Genomic DNA, 25,094 nt, shown 5'->3' with positions numbered 1-25,094 from the left:
AAAAAGGATAGTTGCCTTCAACTACCTGAAGGGGGGGTTCCAAAGAGGATGGAGCTAGGCTGTTCTCAGGGGTGGCAGATGACAGAACAAGGAGCAATGGTCTCAAGTTGTAGTGTGGGAAGTCTAGGTTGGCTATTAGGAAGAACGATTTCACTAGGAGGGTGGTGAAGCACTGGAATGGGTTACCGAGGGATGTGGTGGAATTTCCATCCTTAGAGGTTTTTAAGGCCTGGGTTGACAAAGCCCTGGCTGGGATGATTTGGTTGGGATTGGTCCTGCTTTGAGCAGAGGGTTGGACTAGATGACCTCCTTAGGTTTCCTCCTAATCCGCTATGATTCTATGTCAGAGTGGAGGCATGACATAAAGAAATAGCAGAAAGCTGCAACCTTTGACGTGAGGCAGACTGAATGTTCCCTATGGAGCAGCAAATCTTTAACCTCTCACTACTGTGTTTTACATCAGAATTTTTTCCTTTGTTTCAGTCTTTACTATGATCTTTATTAAAAAATAAAAATCTAACTTGCATTGTTCTTTGTGGTCTTAGTGCCATTTCAGTGCTGTTTTATGTCTCCTGGAACCTCAGTATTGGCAGTGCTATTATCAAGCTTAAGAAATACATGGCCTTGTTTCCTACTTTTATTGCAGTTTGTTTTGTTGAAAATGAAGCTGAAGGAATAATTGTGAAGGAATATAAAATACAGGACACTTACCCCGGAGACCCCAATGCATTATCTCTTTGGGGCAAGGACCACCATTTTGTTCTGTTTGCACAATGCTTAGGACAGAGGGGTCCTGGTTCATGACTAGAGCTGCTATGTGCTACAATAATACAAATAATTATCCACCAATGAGAACAGCATAGTCAGTGACAGTGTAAGCTTCTCTACATCCCCTGCCAAGGTATCTCAGACCTGACCGTGCAAGCTCAACTTTGAGGGTGAAAGGCATATTTGGTTCCCTTTCTGTTCAGGTTTCTGGCCTGTCACTAAGGCTGCCAGTAAACGGTACCAATTGTGGTGGTAGTGCCTGTCCACTAGGAAGTGGACTGAAATTCGTGTCACTTCATACCGGCCACCAAATGCTCATCTTATGGTAATGATTTTTGATTGTTACCAGCTTGCGTTGGATCAAATGACTGAGATGAAGGTGAGGGGTACTTTATCCTATCCCTGAGAGAGAGAGAGACTGCTTTTGAACATAAGTTACTGTGAAAACTGCTTTCTGTTTTTTTAGCAACAAACAACAAATACTGTAGAGGAGCCACTGGATCTGATCAGACTCAGTCTAGATGAACGAATCTATGTGAAAATGAGGAATGACCGAGAACTTCGAGGTAGATTACATGTAAGTGAAACACTGGAAAGATTTAACACTGGTGTACTTTTAACTATGAAACAGTAGATATAAAAGTCAAGGTAACTTATACTCAAAGGTTGGTTGCTTTGTGGCATTCCATTCAAGTTCATTTTTACGATCTATTTAAAGTGTGTAGAAGTTTTTTTTGTGCCTGACACATTTTCTGAGCATTTCTTGGTACCTGAGTATGGGTACCTGTAAAAGGTATAAATCCTTGTCTTTTATTCTGTTCTTAGAATGACAAGGTGCTGGATTTTCTTTTCTGCCATTACCAGTTGTCTTTACAACATGATGGTTTAGGAAAAATCTAGTTTAAACTACTTTAGAGCAGTGTCGCTTAGTGGATAGAACTCAGGACTGGAACTCAGCACACACTTGGGTTTGTTTCTTGCCTCTGCCACTGACCTCGGGCAAGTCACTTCAGCTCTATATACTGCAGTTTCCCATCTGTAAAATAGGGATAATGATACCAACCTTTTTATAAAGCACTTTGAAATCTGAAATCTGAAATCTACCGATGAAAAGAGCTTTATAAAAAGTAGGTATTGAAACATTCTCTAAAAATAATGGTATTTGGGCTCAGGCTGATATCCTACAGAAGTCTAGTCTGTATTCAAGCAACTTTCAGTGATAATGACATGTCCCTTACTCTCACAAGTTGATATCTGGCTTTTTGTCAGTCAAAGCATCCCTCCTGAACACTGCAATGTGGTATAGTCCTCACCTTCAAAGTCCCAAATGGGCTATCCTTGAAATGGCTTCAGCACCAGTGTGGTTTATGGCATGTTGGTGTAATGTGTTGAGAATGGTCATCTCTGATTAGGCCTTCTGAGCGCTATGCTGGGTTGGCCCCAGGTAGATCCAGTTTCAGTGTGCATACTGGAGATTAGGGATGTAAAAGGTTAACCGGGAAGCGTAGTCTTACCAGTTAACCGCTAACCTCAGCTGGGCTGAGCGGGGCTAGCTGCGCTGCCCGCAGCAGCCTGAGCCATGTTGGCCATATGGGCCCCAACTGCTTAAAACGGTTAACCGTTTAAATAACATTTTTAAATCATGTAAATGGTTAACTTTTTAAACTGTATTCACACCCCTAGTGGAGATGATTGTGTGAATTTTTACTGTTCATACACGACTAAATTAAGAGAGCCACTTTAAGGCCTTTGCCTAGGTTCTTTTATGACATCTTGAAAGCTTCAAATCTTCAAAGCACAGAAGTAAGGGTGGCAATACCACAACCTCCTATAATAGCCTTGCAACCCCACTCCCACAACCCCATTTTGGGTTGAGACCCCTACGGTTACAACACCCTGAAATTTCAGTTTTAAATATCTAAAACCAATAAATTTATGATTTTAAAAATCATATTACCATGAAATTCACCAGAATGGAACCTGAATTTGGTAGGGCCCTACCTATATAACTTCAGTAATCTTAAACCTGTGCAACTATAATTTGGTAAAAGTATGTGACAGCTGAAACAACTATTTGAAAGAAAATTAATTTGTAAAAAGAAAACAGTTGTACTGTGTTCACTAGTGCAGGTGAAATTAACACTCCAGTTAAAATACTGGTATATTTGACAGTCAAAGCAATTGATTATTCATGAGTCCAAGTTGAAATACACTAAGAAAAGTTACGTTCATTTTAGTTAGTTTGTATTTGAACTGCTTTGATCTACAAAGATTTAAACACTTTTTTGTTGTATGTGGTACAGATTATAAAGAAAATAATTGAAACTGGTCTCATTCGCACAGGCTTATGATCAGCACTTAAATATGATTTTGGGTGATGTTGAAGAGACTGTGACAACGATAGAGATTGATGAGGAAACCTATGAAGAGATTTATAAAGTAAGGGTTTAAATGTATTTGTGGTTGAGAAAAGAAAAACTGAAAGTACTTTCTAAATTAAATGTTTTATCTAAAAAACTTAAAATTGACAGATGAAAATTGATTTTTGCTAGCTAGATTTGAGCAGGACTTGATTTAAAGCAACTTCAGGCAAATTGTTATCAAAGTAAAAGCTACAGCAAACCTGCCTGCTAACTGTATTGCTCTTTTCAGTGTGTGGATAAGACTCTAAGTTGTAGTTCCTCAAAACTTGCTTTTTATGAACCTTTGATATCTCTTTCTTTGAGCATGAATTTAAAGCTGGTTACATTTCTCAGATGCGTTGTGTAAATTACGTTTTCCTTTCCTTCCACTTAGTCTACCAAGAGGAATATTCCAATGCTTTTTGTCAGAGGTGACGGCGTTGTGCTTGTAGCTCCCCCACTGAGGGTTGGCTGAAACCACAAAGGATTTGCCCTGGTTGGAAGCTGCTCGCTTTGAGATAAGGCTCCTGTTCAGCTCACGCTTCTGTGTAAAACTCTGCATATTTTTATATGATATTGTTGGTTTGTGTTTTGTTTTTGTTTTTTTGTACCTCCTTGGCATGTGGATCTTTGAAAATAACCCTCAAAAATGACAAAAGACAATGGTGTGAGACAGTTTAGTTTTCAAAGAGTAAATTTAAATGCTATAATACAGGTGTCCGTCAAATCAGTAAATTAATCTATTCAGTTTTGCAATCTTGGCAATTGCTGAGTTCTGAATTTTTTTTTAAATAAATATGGTTTATCTTTTGGATTATTGATTTGTCATCAATTTTTGGTATATAAAAATAACCTTCAACATGCATCGTATTTACAAGTTACAACTTATTGTGGAATTAAATGCACTTATAGTTATTTTATGGAAGAGGTTAATTTTTTTTATGTTGCATTGCATCTTTGTTTCCTCTAATTTGCAAGGGTTGCAGCTTGTACTGACTCTTTATACAGGGCACTGTTGTATCAGTCATACAGAGGTGGCTGTTTTGTGCTCAGTTTCTTAACATGTATCCTTGTGTATGCACATACCATTCATGATTTCTAAAGCATGGAGTCTTCTGCTTTACACTGGGATAGTCCTAGTAACTAGTATCCAAAATCAGTTTTGAAAGGATTTGTTGTCTGAATATCAACCATTTGTGTTGTCCAATTTGTATAGGTAGTCACCAGTGTCTTGCAGTCTAATTGGAAGGTGTGATCCTGGTAAATGAAGGGAACTTGCTTTCTTTAGACTCTTAAACCTAGCAAGCACTGACGCATGGGAGTCGTAGCATCTGTGTCTGAAATTGTGGCTTTGTTTAAGCCACAGTGCATAGCAGTTTCTGCAAGACCATTAATCCCCATCTGTAAAATGGGAATCATGATACCAACCAAATTTGTAAAGCGCTTTGAGATCTACTATTGAAAAGGACTGTATGAGAGCTAGGTATCTATGCAAATTTATGAGTTATAAAAGGCCAGCTACCTAATTGGGGTATATTTCCCATTTCAATAAATTTCTCTGGGCTAGATTGAGGATGCTGGTTCTGTACTGGGCCTGTTTCTCAAATAGTGTATGTTTAGCATTTTAGTTTATAATATTTGCCAGTACAAGCTGCTGTCCTGAATAGCTTTCTCCTAGAAGTGAACATCCTTTCTGATCTACAGTACCCCTAGTTTATGTGGCCAGAGTAATAAGAGTGCCGGATGTGTGAGACTCTACTTCTGGGTTTGTATTCTAAAAAGAGAAAATGCTGCCTTTTATGCCAAGGATTGTCAAGAACCTCCAGGTTGCATCTGTTCTGTATGTTTCTGCTCCCCTCATTTCAAGAGAACCTGGGCAGAAAGCCAGTTATAGTTTCAGTGGAATATCTCAACTTAACTTTTCTGTATTTTTCATGATATGAGGAGCTCTCGTATGATTTTCCTACATTTACAGTGAGAGGTGTATCTTCAAGTATGTGAAATGGAAACAATAGCTGAAACGAAGTTCAAATTACTGCAGGTAACTACAGTGCATTAATTATGCCATTTAAAAAATAGAGTCTTCTGTTGACAGCCGTAGAACTTTTAGAATGTGGTGCAAAGAACATGCTAGGTAGGCAAATTGTTCTAGTCCTCTCCACATGCAAGAATAGTTAATCTAAGAATAATGCTTTTGTGTTTAGGCCTCTCATGTAGCCTTATATGCTCTCTTCTACTGAAGGGAAAGGGAGCAGAACAAGGTTGGTGGAGAACGGAACCAGTGACTTTCTAGCAAGCTTCCCTGTCTATGCTGTGTTTGATTATTGCCTTGGAAGCTCTGCTGCTCTAAGTCAACTCTGTTGTGAGGTAAGGAGAGCAGCTGCAGTCCATGACCTACATTCATATCCATGCATGAGTTAATGCTGTTCAAGTTGCACTGACTCCTATTCACTACCTGTATTGCCTTTGATGAGGTGTAGGATGCCCTGCTCCCATGTGCAGTTGTGGAGAGCTCCTCTTATGGAAGAGTCTGCAGCTTCCTTTTACTACTGATCTACAGTGGAGGCAATATGTCCCATTTCCACTGTGGTTTTCAAACCTTTCCTGCAGGTGAACCTCATTCAGCACAGCAGACTAGGAAATGCTCATAACATGTAAACATCTAACCTTCCTCACTTAATGGCTTCTTCTGGTGCAGTGCAACTCTGCCTTATTACTGTCTGCTGCTGGTATTTAATGTGGTGTTTCAAAACAGGTGCAGCACTTCCTGCCAATTGGCCCCAAAAGGCCTCTCCATAGGATGGGTGTTCGGTTTACAACTGCTTCTTCCCCCATGACTGTTTGTCTGTGATTTTTCTGTGTAGATTAATTTGAAGCTGATCTTTGAATTTTAACTCACCCAAAACACTAGATGGTGCTCTGTTCCCTCAGGTTTAAGCTTGATTCACCTTGCCTGATTTTATCAGTGATATATATTTGAGCTGTGCCTATATTTCTCAAATTAGTCATTTGTTTTTAATTTAAAACTGCCATCAAATGTGATTCTAATTACTTATGCTGAGCAGGAGAGTTAGACATCCAAATATGTCTTGATATTTACATAGGCACAAATGACTTCAGGGGCAGAGTAAATATAAAACAGTTTAGTACATGTGCCCTGCATTCATAGGCATAGTTTGACTTCTATATTTGGGGGGACAGCTCCAGTCAGGCCAATGGGACCATGCGTGGGGGGCAAATTCCATGGCTGCCCAAGGTTTGCAGTTCGGGGCAGGGGGCAACGTCCCCTTCCACCCCATGCCTGCATTATGACTGATTCAAACTCCTGAAATCCTGACTGGCTACTTTGCTAATAGCACCAGTGAAACAAGTACACCATTTAAAAAACAATTGTGGTTAACAGCTTAGCTTGAAGAACGGCAGCACAGAAAGCATGCATGTGCCAGTTGTGCCTATCACCACCATTGACTTCAGTGTTCTGTAGAGAACCAGCCTTGGTGTGATTAAAGCTCAGCATTAGAAACAGGTTAAGCTTCTGAGTGTACATATATCAAATTCTGTTTAAAACATGACAAACACTTGTTATTTCCAGTTACTGTCAACATATTGTTCTTTATTTTCTTTCTGAGCCGATGGAAATGGCTTGGATCAAATCTGGCTTTTTGAAGGAGGAAGGACCAGCATTAAACATTCAGTTGATAACTCTTACCTACAGACAGATTGTATAGGCTATGTTTTGGTTCACCAGAGTTTCTCATTCTGTATCTAAGGTAGGCTCTACTTCCACACTATACTGTCAGAAATATAATTAAGGTGGGGAGGGGCTATGGGTAGGATAGCCTTCATCTTTTAAATATCCTTCCTCAAATCTGGGTTAGATTACATGCGAGTTTGGGTGGGCTAAGTCTGTTACCTCATTATCATTATGGCAAGATTGGTACTCCCTGCAAAGGAGAGATTTGGCTTGAATAGTAAGGGTACATAGTACAGGTGGGTTAATGTGTTGCAATGGCAGAGCTATGCAGGGGCTCAGGCATAGAATAGCAAAGGAGAAATGTGCATGTCATCCACAACAGGGAAGTTTGCAAAGCACTTGGCTGCACAATGCTGTGCTCCAGGTTTCTAAAGAGGATGTTCTTTTTATATACTAAACAAAAAGAATGGGAAAGGCAAATAGAAAGTTCAAATGAAAAATGATAATATATAAGCCAAATTTTTATGCAGGATGAAGGGGGGGAAACAAAGATGGGTGAAAGGAAGGGACTAGATGATGTGGCCTGGAGAGGGAAACAAACTATTGAAGGAAAGAGGTGCAGTTACCTGCTTCTGAGGTAAATTTTGCATTGCTACCTAAATATGTTTGAACGAGAGAACGGCCCACTTTCAAAATTTGGATCACCTGGCCTTTTGGGAAAATGACTAACTGCCTCTGGGGGCAGAATAAGGTATTTCAGAAAATTCTGCCTAATCCTATGAAAAGATTTGGTGGGAATCACTTATTCAAATGAGCACTTTCTTTGGGGCAAAATTCTCTTCTACTATCCACAGGACTTCTCTTGACTGCACCACGCATGGAGGATAATAGAATAGTGGAATCTAAACCTACTGTGTGAATCAGAAGGGCGAATTTGACCCTTAGTGCATATAATGCTTTATAGTCAATAATACACATTTGTATTGCAATTACTAAAATAGTTTAAACTTTAGAAAGAAAGCATTAACATTTTTGGACCTCAAATGATTATTTCTGGAGATATATGAAATATTTTGCAGTGGGCAAGATCCTCAGCTGTAGTAAATTGGCATAGCAACACTGACTTCAATGAAGCTTTATCTGACTTTTGCAAGATAAGGGTCTGGCCTTATAACTTTTATGTAGATATGCTATTGTATATTTTAGATTGTGAACTCTTTGGGGGCACAGAGCTCGTCTTTGTCTAATACCGGGTACAGCCCTAATGCTATTATATAAATAATAATTCTGCATCTCTAGTTTCTTCTTAAATTTTAAAACTAATTGTTCATTATTATTATACTTTATTCATCTGACACCTTAGCAACAGAGTGCTTTACAAGCATAACTTCCTCAAATTATAGCCGGTTGAATCATGTAATCCAACCCCCTGCCAATACAGGATTGCTCTTTACAATATATTCTCTAATAATTGCCTAGTCCACTTTTAAGTGACCCAACCAATGGGGCTTCACCACTTCCTTGCGAATATTATTTATGGACTGATTGTAGTCACAGACTTAGCCAGTGGCAGCACATGGCTCCTCATTTAAAGGGACTCTATGGCAGCCCTGGTCTGTCTTGATCTCCCAGTAGCAAGCCATTTCTCTCCAGCTGGTGCACCTTTGTCATAACACCCCACTGCTCAATTGAAGGGGTGGAGGAGGTGTTCTCTCGGTGGAGGATCTCTAATTTGGGATTGGGTGGGTGCAAAATCCTATAGCTGTCAAGGGTGCTGATGCATTAAGGGATCCTCCATCATTCACTGTCTAACAGACCTCACAACTGAGACACTTTCCTTGCAATTTTAAATTTTCCTTTGCTCTAATTTCATTTTATGAACTTCTTTGGGCAACAAAATCCCCACAAATGCCACACAAGTCATTACGCCAAATGTGTTTGTGAGTGTATCGCTCAACACAAAATGCTTGTCTAAAATTTTGTCATGAATCACTTATTGGCTTCCCCAATGCACTCTATGTAAATTACAGAGAACCTTGATAAAAACAGTTGTTTGATGAAACTGAGATTCTCTCCTTTATAAACTCTTAATTTAAAAGACTCGTAATTCTGAGCATCAGCCTAACTGTAGCTGTGTACCCAGTCTTCCTCTAGACCTTCAAATTATGATTGTAGGGAAGAAACTTGAACCAGGGAAAGGGTGTACTTTAATTCATCTCTGCATCAGGTGACTCTGACTTTGTCATATTCATCCTTAACAATTAATTGCTATAATCATGTTTCTTCCTAACATCATAAAAGTTGACAGTTTGTTTTTCTTTTCTTTACATAGCAGTGACACAGGTTAGTCACAATTAAAGGAACATGGTTTAATTTTTTTGCCTCAAATAATTCCTGTGGCTTCCATCTCAGACTGTGGCCCTTGCCGTCAGAAAGTCTGTGAAATGATTTGCTATGTTCTAGATTGTCCACTTCCAGGACTTTAAAGTAAAATTGCTACCTCTTCCAGGTGTATAGATGTTGCATGCTTCTGATTAGCAGAAATCTGGGGAAGAACTGAAGTGTTAACAAGTATGGAAGCTAATCTGATTTGTCTTAAATTAGATATGTTTATGATACATTCCTCCAGGCTAAATTTTAGTTGCCTGCTTAATTAAGGCAAGAGAGGAAGTTCTCGTGCAAACCAACAGAAGACACTATATTAAAATTAAACAGTTCTTAACAGGGTCCTTATAATATACTAGTTAAAGTAGCCATAGATCACTATTGCCCTCTGCTGGTGCAATTCAAACCTGCTCAAGTGTTATGTTGCTTTCTAATGGCTGCTCTACATATATGCTAAATGACTTAATACTGGTACTGGTAAATGGAAATTCTCCTTATAGTCAAATGGAAAGATTTGTAGCAATTACTTGTCCTGGCTTCAGTCCCCAAACCACATCTGTAAGCTTAAATGAAAACCATTGTGTCCTTTTCTTTCATGTGTGAAAATGTGGGTGAGGTAATATTTTATTGGATCAACTGCTGCTGGTGAGAGAGACAAACTTTCGAGCTTATATATTTCAAGGGACCATTCAAGGTGAAGTAGTCCAAAAACACCTCTCCAGTTGTAGGAGGGGGAAGTGTGGGGGGGAGGGGTAGGTTGGGAGGGCAGGGGTAAGTGGATTATAGATTGTTGTAATAAGACATAAATCCTGTGACTTCATTCAGTCCATGATTTTTAGTATCCAGTGTGGCAAGGCACCGCCTCTGCCTCAGCAGGCTCAGTGCTTCCCCCTCTGGCAGTGAGCGCCTAGGGTAAGTAACCTCCACCCACTCTGGAGGGTGTTTACTCTCCCACTTGGCAGTTTATTTCCCGGTATTCTCTAGAGAAGCCTGTGGTGGGCTTGATGGAATGCCCCCTGCCAAAAAAAAAAAACACACACACAAAAACAAAAAGAAACCAATTCAAACTGAAGACAAGGGAAAATACCTTTTCTTCCCCTCACTCTGAGGGTGGATGGCCTTGTTATTGGCTCTGGGGTGCCAGCCCTTCCCACGGCAGACAGTCTGTTTTGTAGCTTCCCCTGTAAGGAAGAGAGCAGCCCTCCATCCTGGAGCAACCTTTCTTCCTTATTCCTACTAGCCCCACAGCAGCTTGTCTCGCTATCCCCTTCTCTCACCAGAGGAAGAGTTTTTAAAGGTCTCAGGCAGCCCTTAATTGGACTCAGGAGTCCTGAATTGGCCTGAGGTAACCCCTTCTCGGCTTATGGGGAAAAAGGCCTTTATCATTCTGGTGCTAATGTATATGCCTTCCACCACCCTCTTATAGCTGCCCAGGCTGACTTTGGCATACTAGCATCTAGCCAAGTTATGAGTTTAAGCTTCCAAGCTCATCTTTGGAAGATGTTGTGTAGGTCTCCTTTGAGGATGGGAATGAGAGCTCAGATAGAGAGTGATCGCTGTATGAAAAGCATACACCTACAGGTGATATGGTGGTTATGTCTTCTATAATTTTCTATGCGAGTTCATTCGAGAGGACAGTGATTGTCTTGTTTCACCCACATAGTAGTTGTTCTCTTTCTACGCTGGTTAACTGCAGCACAAAGAGATGAAGTGACTTGCCATAGGTCAGAGTCAATGTAGAAAGCAAAGATCTGCTGATTCCTGATCCAGTGCTTTATCCACTGGACCCTGCTGCCGTGTCCTTTAATATAAGGCAGCATCTTGTAATCTCTAATTCCTATTTGAAAAGGAGGCAAATCCTTCACCTTATTCAATACTAGTGATTCTTTTGTCTGATTAACACAGAAGAACTTTTAAGAAAGTAAAGAAAAACATTGAACTAATCTCTCTGGCTCTTTCTGTTGTAGCCAAAGGCTAGTAAGAGTGTTGTCAGCTGCAGCATACTCTGATTGCAGCTGATATAGTCATTCATTTGTGCTTCTCACTCTTCTGACTCATAAGCAGCCAAGGAGGGAGAGCAATCATAAGCATCAGTAAGCACTTGACAAACATCTGCATAGTGATAAAGTTTCTATGGACACTACACTGATTTCAAAGAAGTGATGTCTGATGGAGTGGGAATCATGGGCAGCCTAGATCTATCACATTAAGCAAATCTCTGAAGCTCTATATAAACTATATACGTAAGAGACAGCTGCTTTCTCAATCTGAACATAATGCTTACGCACCGAAATGCGATGCATGAGGCTGGTGTGACGTTCATGGGGCCACAAGCAAAAGCAGGGCTCCAGTCTCCCACAGTGGGGAAGGGAAGGAATTATGTAACAAACTGCCTTCTTCTCGGATCCTGTTGCTAAAGAAGAGATCAGCCAGTAGATTGCCTCCCCAGTCCTTTTCTGATACTGAAAGAGAAGATGAGGGAGTGAAAGGTGTCAACTTTCTTTTAGCTGCTCCAAAGGGAGATGTGACAAGCTCCTGAGTTGCAGAACATGCACTGAACCAGTTCTCAGATTGCTTGGCTTGTGCTTAAAGTAGCCCTTCATAGGAATGGCCCTACTGGGTCAGACCAAAGGTCCATCTAGCCCAGTATCCTGTCTTCCAACAGTGGCCAGTGCCAGGTGCCCCAGAGGGAATGAACAGAACAGGTAATCATCAAGTGATCCATCCACTGTCACTCATTCCCAGCTTCTGGCAATCAGAGGCTAGGGACACCATCCCTGCCTATCCTGGCTAATAGCCATTGATGGACCTATCATCCATGAATTTATCAAGTTCTTTTTTGAATCTTCTTATGGTCTGGGCCATCACAACATCCTCTGGCAAGGAGTTCCACAGGTTGACTGTACTGTTCCACAGGTTCTCTGTGGAAGCAACCGTCATATCTCGTTCACACTTTATCCTTTTAACACTTTATTTTTTCTGGTTACAGTTAATGATAGCTGAACCTCTGAAGCTGTGACATTTCAGTTCCAAAGAATATCCAGATTTTTGGAAGCCTCTCTGAGCCTCCAGCTGGGAAATCTGGCTTCCTTGTGAGAGCCATTGATACTACAGAAATAGCTTTCTTGCTGCTTCTGCTTCTAGTTGGAGATGAGGCCAACCCTCCCTCCCACCCACACACTTACCTGATCAGAGAGATCCTGCATTTTGGGGAAATTTGAAATCAAACCCAATTTTGCCACTTGAAACCATGATATTGGGGGCACATGATTTTTTAAAAATGCAGAAATCACCAAATGTGTATGAGCTTTAAAAGTAAATCATTCAAATTAAGTGTGGGGTGAAGGTTCACGCAGGGTATTTTATTTATTTCATCCAAGCCTATTCACCCATCTCTAGTCGCAACAGAAATGTGAAAATCTTGCAGCAAGATATTACAGAGCATGAAAATACATGATGTAAATGGCCAATTTGCCTTGAGCACTTTTTCTCTTCCATAAGGCCTCGTTGCATAACTGTTCCCTTCAGTGTCTCTCTTGTGTTTATGAGCTGGATATTTGTGAGGAAATAATCAGAACATTTTCCACTTTAAGGGACCAGTAGGCCCTTGGGAATTTTGAGAGGTTTGAGGCAATAGCAGGCAGATTAGCAGGGGCTGGTCTCCATTGGGTCACTAGCCTAAGTTTCCTGCAAATAAAGATTTGTTTTGCCAGTTTGCGTAAGGGTGGGATATACTCTGTGTTTTGCTATGCTGAAAGCCTGATGCTGTCTGGCTCAGGGCAAGGGGCAGCAAGATTGTCTCACCTCTTGCTTTGGTATTAAATCATCCTACGGATAGACAATTCCTGACCATCACCTTGTACCTTGGAGGGGTTCCTTCTCAGTTTTAGATTGCTCAGAAAAATGCTAGAGTAGAGTAGCAGCCAGTTTACAGAGATGAAGAGCCCTCACGTGAATAATAATACTAAGGACTTATGCACACTTCATCCATAAACATGAAAGCATTTTACAAAGGTAACCATCATTATGTCAGTTTTTATAGATAGGGTAAATGAGGCACCCAGATTAAAGGACTTGCCCAAAATCACATAGTGAGTCAGTGGCAGAGCTGGGAGTAGAACCCAGATCCAGTGTCCGTAATTGGCACCACTGCCTTCCTCAAGAGAAGTCCTACTGAGTCTTACATGTAAGGGCTCCATTATTAGGTGCTATGTGATTCATTGTGGAATTTAAAAGTTTAAAGGACCTGGAGCTACACTCCTTACAAATTACTGAAGCCACAGTTTTGTATTAGAGCTTCAGTTGGCACCCAGATACCATTGTACTGGGGCCAAGGTTGTTCAAGAGCTAGCCCTGCCTATTTTTCAGATCTCTTTTTGGGTAACTGATCTGTTTTGGAATCAGAACTCTGAGCCTCAATTTTCAAGAGTTAATTTGTCTATCAAAAGTCAGTTAGTGGTGGAACTTGTCATACAAATAAAACAGCGGAAAATTCTATCTTCCAGCTACATCTGTGTGGATTGTGCTGGGCAACCCTTTCTCCTCCTCTTCTATACATCTTCTCTAACTAGCCCCATGCAAAGGAAAGAATGGTAAGAGATCATCAATATGGCTGCGTCAAGAGCTCTTTACAGACCTGCAAATAAATTTTAAAAAAGTGGAAACAATGACAATTGCTAAGAATGGGTATAAACGAATAGCACAAGCCGGTAAGGACGAAATCAGAAAGGCTAAAGGCAAAAAAATGACTTACAACTAGCAAGGAAAAGAATAGGTTCTATAAATACATTAGGACTAAGAGAATAATGGGGAAAAGAGTAGGCCCCTTACTTAATGAGGGAAGGAGAGCTAATAACAGATCATATAGAAGATGCTGAAGTGAAGTGCTCAGCTTTGCTAAAAAAAAAAAAAAAAGTTAATGGTGACCATATGCTTAGCACAATTAATATTAACAAGGGAGAAGGATCTCACATCAAAACAAGGAAAGAACAAATTAAAGAATACTTAGATAAGTTAGATGGTCTTAAGTTGGCAGGGCCTGATGAAATTCACCCTAGAGTATACATGAACTAGCTGAAGCACTCTGAGCCGTTAGCGATTATTTTTGATAACTCATGAAAGGCAGACATGGTCCTAAACAGGGTCATCCAAAAGGGGAGAAAGAATGCCTTGGGAGTTACAGACCACTCAGCCTAAGTTGGAAAGATACTGGAACAAATTATTAAACAATCAATCAAACCTGGAAGATAAGTAATAGCTAACATGGATTTGTCAATAACCAATCATGGCAAACTAATATAATTTCCTTCTTTTACAGAGTAACTACAATAGTGGATGGAGGAAGCAGTAGATGTGATACAACTGAACTTTATTAAGGTTTTCGACACTGTCACACATGACATTCTCCTAAGGGACACATGACATTCCCTAAACTAGGGAAATACGGTCTAGATGAAATTACTATGAGGTGGATATGCAACTGCTTGAAAGACCCTACTCAAAAAGTAGTTACCAATGGTTCACTGTCAAGCTGAAAGGACATATCAAGTGGGGACCTGCAGGGGTTTGTCTTGGGCCTGGTACTGTTCCATATTTTCATTAATGGCTTGGTTGATGGAGAGGAGAGTATGCTTATAAAATCTGTGGATAACACCAGGCTGGGAGAGGTTGCAAGCACTTTAGAGGACAGGATTAGAATTCAAGATGATCTTGATAAATTGGAGAATTGGTCCAAAATAAATATGATAAAATTCAATGAAGACAAGTGCCAAGTGCTACATGTAGGAAGGAAAATTAAAATGCACAAATACAAAATGGTAAATAACTAGCTAGGCGGCAGTACTGCAGAAAAAGATCTGGGGGTTGTAGTGCATCACAAATTGAATGTCAACTGTGCATTGCTGCTCAGAAAAAGACAAATGTCATTCTGTTTGGTATTAGCAGGAGTGTTGTATGTAAGATATGGCAGGTAATTTTCCACTCTACTCGGCACTGGTGAGGCCTCAATTGGGGTACTATGTTCAGTTTTAGCCACCAAACTTTAAGAAAGAAATAAAGCAATTGGAGAGAGACCAAGGAAAAGCAACAAAAATGATAAGAGGTTTAGACAACATGACCTATGAAGAAAGGTTGAAAGAACTGGCCCTGTTTAGTCAAAACAAGAGATGGCTGAGGTGGAACATAAGTCTTCAAATATGTAAAAGGTTGGTGGTAATCAATTGTTGCTAAGTCCACTAAGGGTAGGACAAGAAGAATCAGCTTAGTTTGTAGCAAAGGAGATTTAAGTTTGATATTAGGAAAAACTTTCTAACTATAAGGATAGTTTAGGCTTGGTAGGATTTGATTTGTACCGTTAATCATCTTTAAACATCAATTTCACACACACAGATAGATGAATCAATGAAAAAAAATCCTTCAGTAGTAATCAAACAGGGTCTCCGCTTCCCTGGAGGGCTCAGCCTCCCCTGTACCGAGCATCTGCAGGGATATGGTAAACTGGGCCCCTCAGCTGCACAGGGAGCCCCCTGAAAACCCCACTTTCACTGGCCCCATAGCTGCACCAGCATCCCCCTTTTGCCCCTCCTGTGAAACCATGACTATTTAAATTGTTTAAAAATAAAAATAAATATTGATATCTGTTGAAATTACCAAAAAAAAAAAAATCAAATTCTACCAAGCCTAAGGATAGTTAAGCACTGGAACAGGTGACCTAAGGAGGTTTGTAATCCCTGTCATTTGAGGTTTTTAATAAAAGATTAGACAAACACCTGTCAGGGATAGTCTAGATATACTTTGTCCTACCTCAGCACAGAGGGATGGACTAGATGGCCTCCTCCCTTCCAGCCCTGCATTTCTATGATTCTATGATAGTGGTGAAAAACACTTCTTCTGCAGCACAGGAATTGTCTAACTGCTTATCCCTTTTGACATAATGTCAGGTATTTTCTACACAGATAGGCCAAAACTGAGAATCTGGACCATCTTCAAACACTGAGGAAATTTACATCTAGATCCAAATTTTGCAGCGTGGGGGTCATTTCTAGTATCTTCCAAGCTACCTCTGAAATAATATTTAATTTACAGTTCCAGATGAAATTTTCTGATCTCTAGTAATCTCTGGGCTATATCTGTTTACATACCTTTACGGTAGGGCTGATACTTTGGATTCCACAACAACCCAAATAAAGCTGAATAAATCTGCATTTGTGTTTATAATTTTCATGAGGTATTTTAATGCTTCAAGGAACCAGTTATAAGGACAATATAACACACCATTTTTTCTTCCCACACTACTTCCACCATCCAGGAACTAAAATACTGTAAGACTACAACTTACATTTTTTATTCCCATACATTTAATGAAAATTACAATATGTAATATTTTAGACCCTACAAAATTACAATCTTGTATCCATCCCTTTTGGTTCTACAGTGGCAATAAACTCACAAATACTATGTGAACATCTGTACCGATGTCATGGATGAAGCTGGTGCACCAACAAAGAGGTTCTGGCATGGTAAGGCTTTATAAATATGGAGCACATAAGAAGAATCAGTGGGCTGAAGGGTAGCAAATTTAGTGCAACTAAGATCCCTTTTAGTTACTTGCTAGCTATCTGCGGTTCACACCTAGGGTTCAGTCCTGCTCCCACTGAAATCAGTGGCAATACTTGGTTGTCTGAGTGCAATAAGATGTAGTAGATTGCAAGTGTACTCATTAACTGCAGGGCCCATCATGCAATGCCCTGTTTCTGCTCAGAGCAAGATGGAACACTGCATGCTCAGATCTATAACCTCTGTGGGCTTCTCCTTTGTACTGAAGATTAAAACTGCCACATTGTGGAACTCTGTGTGGGCTGTATTTGGCCCACAAGGTGCACGTTGCCATCCCTCATATGCAGTGGAATGTAAAACTTTCCAGCCTAAGACAGATTTTGTTTTGTTTTTAATTCTTTAACAAAATAGAACTTGAAATGAGATGGATTTAAGTGGGAGTTTTACAATGCATGAGCCAAGGCTAAAGGAATTTTCATTTCACTCAGGGCTTACATTAATCCCTGAACTTCTCTTCAGTGTTGAGAAAACCACCAGCTTAACTGCATGATGAACAGACCACTAGCCTGGTCACATGATAAACTAGATGAGACAAATCAGTGGAGAATATGCTATGGAGAGCAATCCTACATTGCTTGAGGGTGGATGGACTAGGTGAGCCAACAATGAGTCTTTTCCATAACTTCTATGATTCTCTGATCAACAGACCATTCTTACAGCCATGTGATGGGATGATGAAAATGATCCTGGTTTTTTAGAAACTTCTCAGATGTCAAGATTTATAAAGTTCTGGGACTTTTGCCACTGTATTCAGAGGAGCCAAGATTTATTTCAGCCCTTGGCTTATAACTAGGTTAAACAAATAAAAACAATAGATCTCTTGAAAAAAAGTGTAGGAACTTTATTTTAAAATGTTATGAAGATGCAAAGATGCCCTGTGTGTTTTATTCAGGAACTTGAAAATATGAACCAAGAGTGGTGAAGCTAATGCTGAAAGTACCAGGGAAAAGTGAAGATTTAATTATATAATTTATTGCTAAGCATGTATGACATATACAGCAATTCCCAGATCAAAGGGTCTGGTCCTGCTGTCTTTAGTTAGGTGAGTAGTCCCACTGATGCCTGATCTTGTCATATGTCAGATCTATAATCCTGCTGTATCAGATGACTAAAGAAATTTCAGTTAGACAACGTGGATTAGTTATGTTCATCACCTCTCCAAATCTTTTTTGGTGCCTTATATAGTGCAGTTAAAAGATATTTGTTTGGCTTGTAGCAAAACTCACATTTTTCTTCAGATTTAATTCTTAACTGCAGTCCCAGCTAACATTATGGGCAGGTCTACACTACGGGATTAAGTCGACCTAAGTTAGACAACTCCAGCTATGTTAGTAATGTAGCTGGAGTCGACATAGCTTAGGTCGACTTATTGTGGTGTCTACACCATGCTGGGTTGATGGGAGAAACTCTCACGTCAACTTACCTTATGCTTCTCATTCGGGTGGAGTTGGGAGAGTGATCAGTGGTCAATTTAGCGAGTCTTCGCTAGACCCGCTAAATGGACCACCGGTGGATCAATTGCCGCAGCATCAATCCATGGTAAATGTAGACAAGCCCTAAAGACTATTCCCATGATAGGAGCAGCTTATTTCTGAAAGAAAAAAAGTCCATTGTCTTGTGTATGTTTCAGACCCTACAAGATTGATCTCCAATAGACCCAATTTACTTATTTATAACCCTTCCCTGATTGATCAGTATAAAAAGTTTCACTTCCAAAGACAGGCCCTACCTAAACAGCGAAATACCCTTTGAGTGTGATGTGCAATGCAGATGCTGACATAAGCATTTGCATTAATTTCTGCTTTTCTTCATTTCTTCCCAGGAAACTGTGCACTCTCCTAAAATTGTCACAAAAAAGCAGTACACTCAGGTTTTCTTACCCTTCATCTGAAATGGCTGTTGTTAATTCACTAGGCTGCTGTAGGCGGCAACTGTAGCTAACACAGACTGTGCCATAGTCATTTCACTTTGCTTGACTTGTTTCTTTGGCAGAATAAGAGAACTGTTGTGAGTGGGAAGAGAGGAGATTGTGCGCTGAGAGGAAAGGAAGTTTTATGTTTGCATCCATCTGTGCAAGTATTTCAACATAGCTTTTTGCAGCATGCTGTCCCCTTACAGCAGGGGTTTTCAAGCTGGGGATCAGGACCCTTCAGGGGATCGCAAAGTTATTACATGGGGGGTTGCGAGCTGTCAGCCTCCACCCCAAAACCCCCTTTGCATCCAGCATTTATAATGGTGTTAAATATATTTAAAAGTGTTTTTAATTTATAAGGGGGGGGTTCACTCAGAGGCTACCTATGTGAAAGGGGTCACCAGTACAAAAGTTTGAGAACCACTGCCTTACAGTAAATGCAACGACATGCAGAATGTAGGATGCAATGGCTAGACGTGGGTGATGCTCAAAATGCCTTGAAGTTCCAGAGTGATAATCAAGTTTTGGGTTCTTATCTGGGCATCTTCAGTCTTGACATAGGGCAGGGAATATCGTCTGAAGAGGTGTTTTTGAGTGATTCCCAACATTTCCTACTCTTGAGGATAACTCTTCTTTCAAAAATCCACTTAATTATGTATAAGACCAAATGTATTCTCAAAATTACTCTAGCTGTTATTTAAAATTATTATTTAATGTAGTATTGAACACTTAAATGGCAGTGTCCAGTGTTGTGTCCCAGACTACTGGGAATTCCTAATTTTAAAATTTGATCGCATTGGTTTGTAGTTAGGAGTATTGTTAATCCTATTTGTATGGCATTGGTCTCCATCAGTGCTTCCTGAACTCCCAAAGTCCTGTCCCAGCATGCACTGGAGCAAGTGTAAACCAGGATGGGTATTCAGGAGGGACACTCTCTAGTTGTTACAAAGTCCTGAGGTAGCATCTTGACCCCTCTAAAGTCAATGAGGCTAAGATTTCACCCCAGTCAGGAATCCCCAGATGATTACATTTTACATCTTCAAAGCACCTTGCAAACATTAACTAACCCTCACAAACTCTTTTCAAATAGACAGGAATTCCCAGAACCAGTCCTAGATATTTTGGCAACAGGCAGATTAGAGGTACAGAAATGAAATGCAGAGGTTAAGTGATTTACCCAAGGCCACAACTGGAGGAACTATATGAACCAGGATTAGGATTAGCCAGACATTCCTTGTATTCAGTCCTATTCTCAGACCACTGAACCATGCATTTTTCTGTTATTGTTATTATTTGTATTCTGGTAGTACCTGGAAGCCCCAGTTGAGATCAGGATCTGATTGTGCTAGACTTTATGTTAATACCTAGTAGGAAGCAATCCCAGTGTTTCTGTTTCTAGTCCATCCTGAATTCAGGAAGTAAATGGAGATGTGTAATAGGTTCCTTATAACATCCCATTATAACAGGTGCTCTGGAAACAACTGACTGCTTGGGGATCTAAGGGGCAAAGGCCCAGAGGTGCCAGTACACTGGAGGCTTGTTTGTGTCCTACAAAAAAATGCCAACAGTAACATCTCTGCGCATAACTTTTAAATAACTGTGCTTCTGCCTCTCTTTCTAACTTGAAGGAGGCAGAAATCAGGACATGTGGCTTTGCTGCTTACATCCCTGCCTGTCAAGAGAAGCAGGCAAGGAAGAAAATATCTTTCCTCACTTGAAATCCTTTTCATGTGATGTTTATAAGGTCTCTGTAAGTGAAAACCTTTGCCATAAAGGAGAGGCATCCAATACTGGCTAGTGCTAGAGGCAGGATGTCAGACTAAATCAGCCTCTCCTCCCCTATTTTTACTATGGTGGTGGTAGCAATGATAATGGAAAAGGGAAATAATGATATTCACATATTGTCCAGCATAACCCGTATATGCCCTAGGCAAGAGGGTGAACACAATTCTTCAGGACTAAATTAGACTGGACAGTGGTCTGACCTGAGATGGAAAATCCTATGATTATTTAAAAAAATTCTGCCATCTCTGACTCCATAAGAAGTGTTATTCTCTAATCTTGTGTAGGGGGCCAGAAGCTTCAAGGCAACCTTGCTGAACAAAGACCACCAGCTGAAAGAATAACACCCATTTACCTGCACTGTTGAACTAGACTCTTCAGAGAGAGAGAAGGTGAGCACATCAGCCTACTCCAAAATAATATAGGATGTACATGATAATAGACAACTTTTTTCCCTTATGGCTATCAGGCAGGCTGCCCACTAAATTCTAATGTTATTACCATCTGATAAAGTGAACTGCTTGCAAAAGGGTTGCAGTCCACTTAATCGATTCATAGATTATAAACCCAGAAGGGACTATTGTAATCATCATGCATAATATGAGCCAGAAGACTTCCCTGTATTAATTCCTGTTTGAAATAGGGCATATTTTTAGGAAAATATCCAATTTTGATTTAAAAATTTCTAGTAATGAAGAATCCATCACAACACTTGGTATATTGTTCCAATGGTTAATCACCCTCACTGTTAAAAATCTTCACCTTAGTTCTAGTCTGAATTCTCTAATTTTGACTGGTAGCCACCACTAGATCTTATTATACCTTTGTCTGCCAGATTGAAGAGCCCTTTATTATCAAATTTCTGTTCCCATGTAGGTACTTACAGCCATGGTGTAGCTAGGAGTGGACATTTGGGTGGGCCCCCATTTATAGTGGCTAGGCCATGACCAAAGGTCTGATGTCACAGAAAGCACATGAGCCATGAGGGCCCTAAATCACTGCTCCACCAGGCTGCCCCCCAGCAGTGTGCCAGGTCCCTTTGTGGCTCTCCTTCCACCATGGGTTATTCACACCAAGACCCACAGATCCATGCAGGAGCCACCCCACTCTATGGCCCCCTTACCTGGTACAGGCTAGTAGGGGAAGGAAGGAACTGCTGGTCTGAGGGTCCCAGGATTGGAACCTGGTTTAGCGGGCCGGCCTGGGATCCCCTATGAACTACTGCACGAGTAGTGCAGTCAGCACCATGGAGATAGAGACTGCCTGAGACTTTGAGGAAGAAGATTTTGATAAGACCCCAGAAGGGGAGAATGATAGTGATTTGGCCGGAGGGCTGAGCCATGAAGAAGAGGCACTGCAGCCAGAGCCGTCCTTACCCATACACAAACTACACGGCTGTGTAGGGCACCAGGAAATTTGCATGCTGCTCCAGCGGCCAGCCCGATCCCCTGGTGACCTCAGCTGGCCAGGAAAGCTGCCCCCACTGCACCCCTTCCCCAAAGCCCTGGCCCCTGCTCCGCCCCTGCTCTGCCTCTTCCCACCCTTGCTCCGCCCCAGCCCCACCTTTACTCCACCCCTTCTCCAAAGTCCCGGCCTGTGCTCCATCCCCACCCCGCCTCTTCCCATCCCTGCTCCACCCCCAGCCTCGCCCCCACTCCACCCCTTCCCCTGAGCTATGTCTTGGGGGATTGCAGCAGGAGTTGGGCGCAGCCTGCACTCACGGAGCGGCAGGAAGTGGGGCGACCCGGCTCCAGCCCACTCCACACCGCCGATGAGTGCTGGGGGGCAGTTCTCCTGTACCCCCCAAGTCTGAGAGCCAGGGGAGCAGAGAGGAGCAGGCCGGGGCCTGGTCACTCCACTTCCCACCACCCCGTGAGTGCGACCCGGCCCCAACCCACTTCACTCCACCGGCTCGTGATGGGGGGCAGTTTCCCCTTACCCCCCAAGCCTGCTGATGCCCCCAATAGACCTTGGGTGCAGCTTCCCGCTCCCCACAGAGGCCTGGGGACACGCTCCCCGCCTCCGCCCACAGGGGGGTGTTGCGTAGGGCACTAAAATGTCTAGGGATGGCCCTGACTGCAGCTCCTATCCAGAGTGAGAGGGGCCACAGAGTGAATGACTGAGGCAATGGGCTGAGTGACTTCAGGAGAGGACATGGACAGTGGCAAGCTAATTCCCCAGATGACCAAGAGGAGGTGCTGTTGAGCAGTGAGTAGCATGCACCCCATGACAACCCCCTTGTATTGGAGTGCAAGAACTGCCCCCTCCCCCAAAAACACTGGGTGCTCCCTTATAACAGTGCACAGCCACACCACCAGTGTGGACCCAGAAGCCGCACACAGACACTTCTCCTTTGCCCCAATGGAGTAACTGCTTCCTGCTGGCTGTACCATGCTTTGCAGACCCAGAGAGAACCTCAGTCAGTGTACAACCTAGCACATTGGCTGGCAGATCAAAGCAGACACCAGGGTCCAATCCTGCTAGCTCATCCCTTGGAGGTGTCATGTTATTGCCACGATTATGCTGGGCCCAAGAAATGCAGACCATGGCTTTCCAGCCCCTTGCGGGGGGTCATGATCCCAGGCTGGTTTGACTTTTAACTCCATCAGCTGATGTGGGCGTGTGGGGGGCACAGGCCGCAAGGGAGAGCAAGCCCCAGATTCCCTTCCATTGACAGGCAGGAAGGGCATGGCACTGCACTCGGTCACCAGTATGCTGTGGTTCTGCGTCATGAGCCAGATTGTCAGGGCTAGACAGGGTGCGATTACAGAGCACCCAGTCTCAGCACCCCAACAACCTACCCCTCGCACTGGATGGGGGTGCATGGTCACAGCCCCATGAGAGCTTGAGATGTCTTGGGCTGTCTCCTTCCACATCCACAGCAGCCTCAGTGACACCAGGGGAAATTGAGGCCAAGAGAAAGGACGTGGCCCAGCCCCAGCACATGCAGCCAGCCAGCAACAGAGGAGGGAATGGAACCCAAGAGTCCTAACGACCTTGCTATCTCTCCAAGAAGGCCAGAGAATCCTTTACTCGGACCCAGAACTGGCACATACAGCAGCTGGGCTGCTGGCATGAACCTCCCTGAGATAGGCATCTCCCGACTTGTGTGTCCTGACGACGAGGAGCGCTCACATGGCTAGGAGGGGGTGTCATCAGCATGGCAGGAGCCCTCAGCCCCAAGGGAGGGAGCTTCTGTCAGTACAGGGAAGAGAGTGATGGAGTCTGCACTAGTGAGGCCAGCCACAAGCCCCAGTGCTGAACTGGGCATGGGGCAAGGCCCTGACAGCACTGGGGGCATCTGGATCCTGGTCCAATGCCCCCAGTCCTGGGCTCATTACACCCCTCTGCCTCAAGAGAAGCTGGATCCCATTCCAAAAAAGCCACTGAGCTGGGCTGGGAGCTAGTGGGAAAGGGCTGTGACTCACTCCAGGCATGCAGCCAGACCACGGCAAGGGCAGGAACACAGCCCAGAAGCCCCATAGCCCAACCCCTAACCACAGGCTGTTGGGAAGCATCACTGGCCAGACAAGGCCTGCTCCCGTAGTATCAAGGTCAGCAGAGCCCAGGGACGAGGGTATGCACAGCGCTCTGTCCAAGGGGACTTGCCTGGAAGGGCCAGCAGGACACAGCACTAGTGGGGCCAAGGAAGGGCTGGCTCCCCTGCTGGATGGCACTTTCTCAGCTGGCATTCATACAGGTTCAGATGTTGGTGGGCTAATTGGTTAGGCCCTGGCCATGCCCCTGACTTATAGACTCTGCTCAAGTCACCCGTTAACTTCCTCTTTGATAAGCTGAGTAGATTGAACTCCTTGATTCTCTCACTATAAAGTATGTTTTCAAATCCTTCAATAGTTCTCATGGCAATTTTTCAACACCCTTCTTGAATTGTGGGCACCTGAACTGGACACAGTATTCCAGTAGTGATCGTATCAGTGCCAAATACAGAGGTTATTTAACCTCTCTACTCCTCCTCAGTGTTCCTTTGTTTATCCATCCATAGGTTGCATTAGGCCTTTTAGCCACAGCATCTCACTGGGAGCTGCTCTTGTTCAACTGTCTAGCCATCATGACTCCCCAAGTCTTTTTCTGGAGTCATTGCTTCCCAAGGTTGAGTCCCGCTTCTGTAAATATGGCCTGCATTCTTAGCATTTCCCCTTTGGGGATCTGAGTTTGTTTTGTACTACTTTGCATGCCCTTGTGAATTTCCCAGTTGCTGTTTATTTTCTGCCAGTCTCTGTGCTTGTCAATCCCTGGTGACTGGTATTGTGGGTAATGTTCACAGCCATGGGGCAGGGCTATTTTGTTTTGGGTGTTATCTCAACCAGCTGAAATATGTCAGAATAGCACCCAGCCCTTCACACGCACACACCACCCACTCTCCCCGTCGGAAAAACACAGTGCATAACCTCAGGACAGAGGCCAAGGAATGAAAGAGTCACTCAGGCCTACTTGTGCTCTCTCCAGGTATGGTGGAGGTATACGAATGGGGCCGTGTGCATAGGAAACTTGCACTACCGCTGCCTCTGTCTGTCTG

At 42.5% G+C, this 25,094-nt stretch overlaps 1 protein-coding gene across 3 annotated transcripts in view; it reads left to right on the top strand.

Annotated features, from left to right (window-relative positions):
* Window positions 1-25,094, top strand: part of LSM3 (LSM3 homolog, U6 small nuclear RNA and mRNA degradation associated) — a 46,842-nt gene that overhangs the window by 1,313 nt on the left and 20,435 nt on the right. Inside the window, exons 2-5 of one of the 3 annotated variants that reach the window (XM_073351307.1) lie at window positions 1,235-1,345; window positions 3,112-3,207; window positions 3,565-5,537; window positions 13,755-13,819. In XM_073351307.1, coding sequence (XP_073207408.1) covers window positions 1,235-1,345; window positions 3,112-3,207; window positions 3,565-3,645 — 288 coding nt within the window. In that variant the 3' untranslated portion in view covers window positions 3,646-5,537; window positions 13,755-13,819. Of the gene's footprint in view, window positions 1-1,234; window positions 1,346-3,111; window positions 3,208-3,564; window positions 5,538-10,023; window positions 16,767-17,291; window positions 17,458-20,844; window positions 20,950-25,094 lie in introns of those variants that run through there. The other 2 variants (XM_073351305.2, XM_073351302.2) reach the window with 2 other exon arrangements.

Source organism: Lepidochelys kempii, chromosome 7 (genome assembly GCF_965140285.1).
Source record: "Lepidochelys kempii isolate rLepKem1 chromosome 7, rLepKem1.hap1, whole genome shotgun sequence".
In the NCBI taxonomy this organism is placed as follows: domain Eukaryota; kingdom Metazoa; phylum Chordata; order Testudines; family Cheloniidae; genus Lepidochelys; species Lepidochelys kempii.
This window is presented reverse-complemented; position numbering and strand designations above follow the sequence as displayed.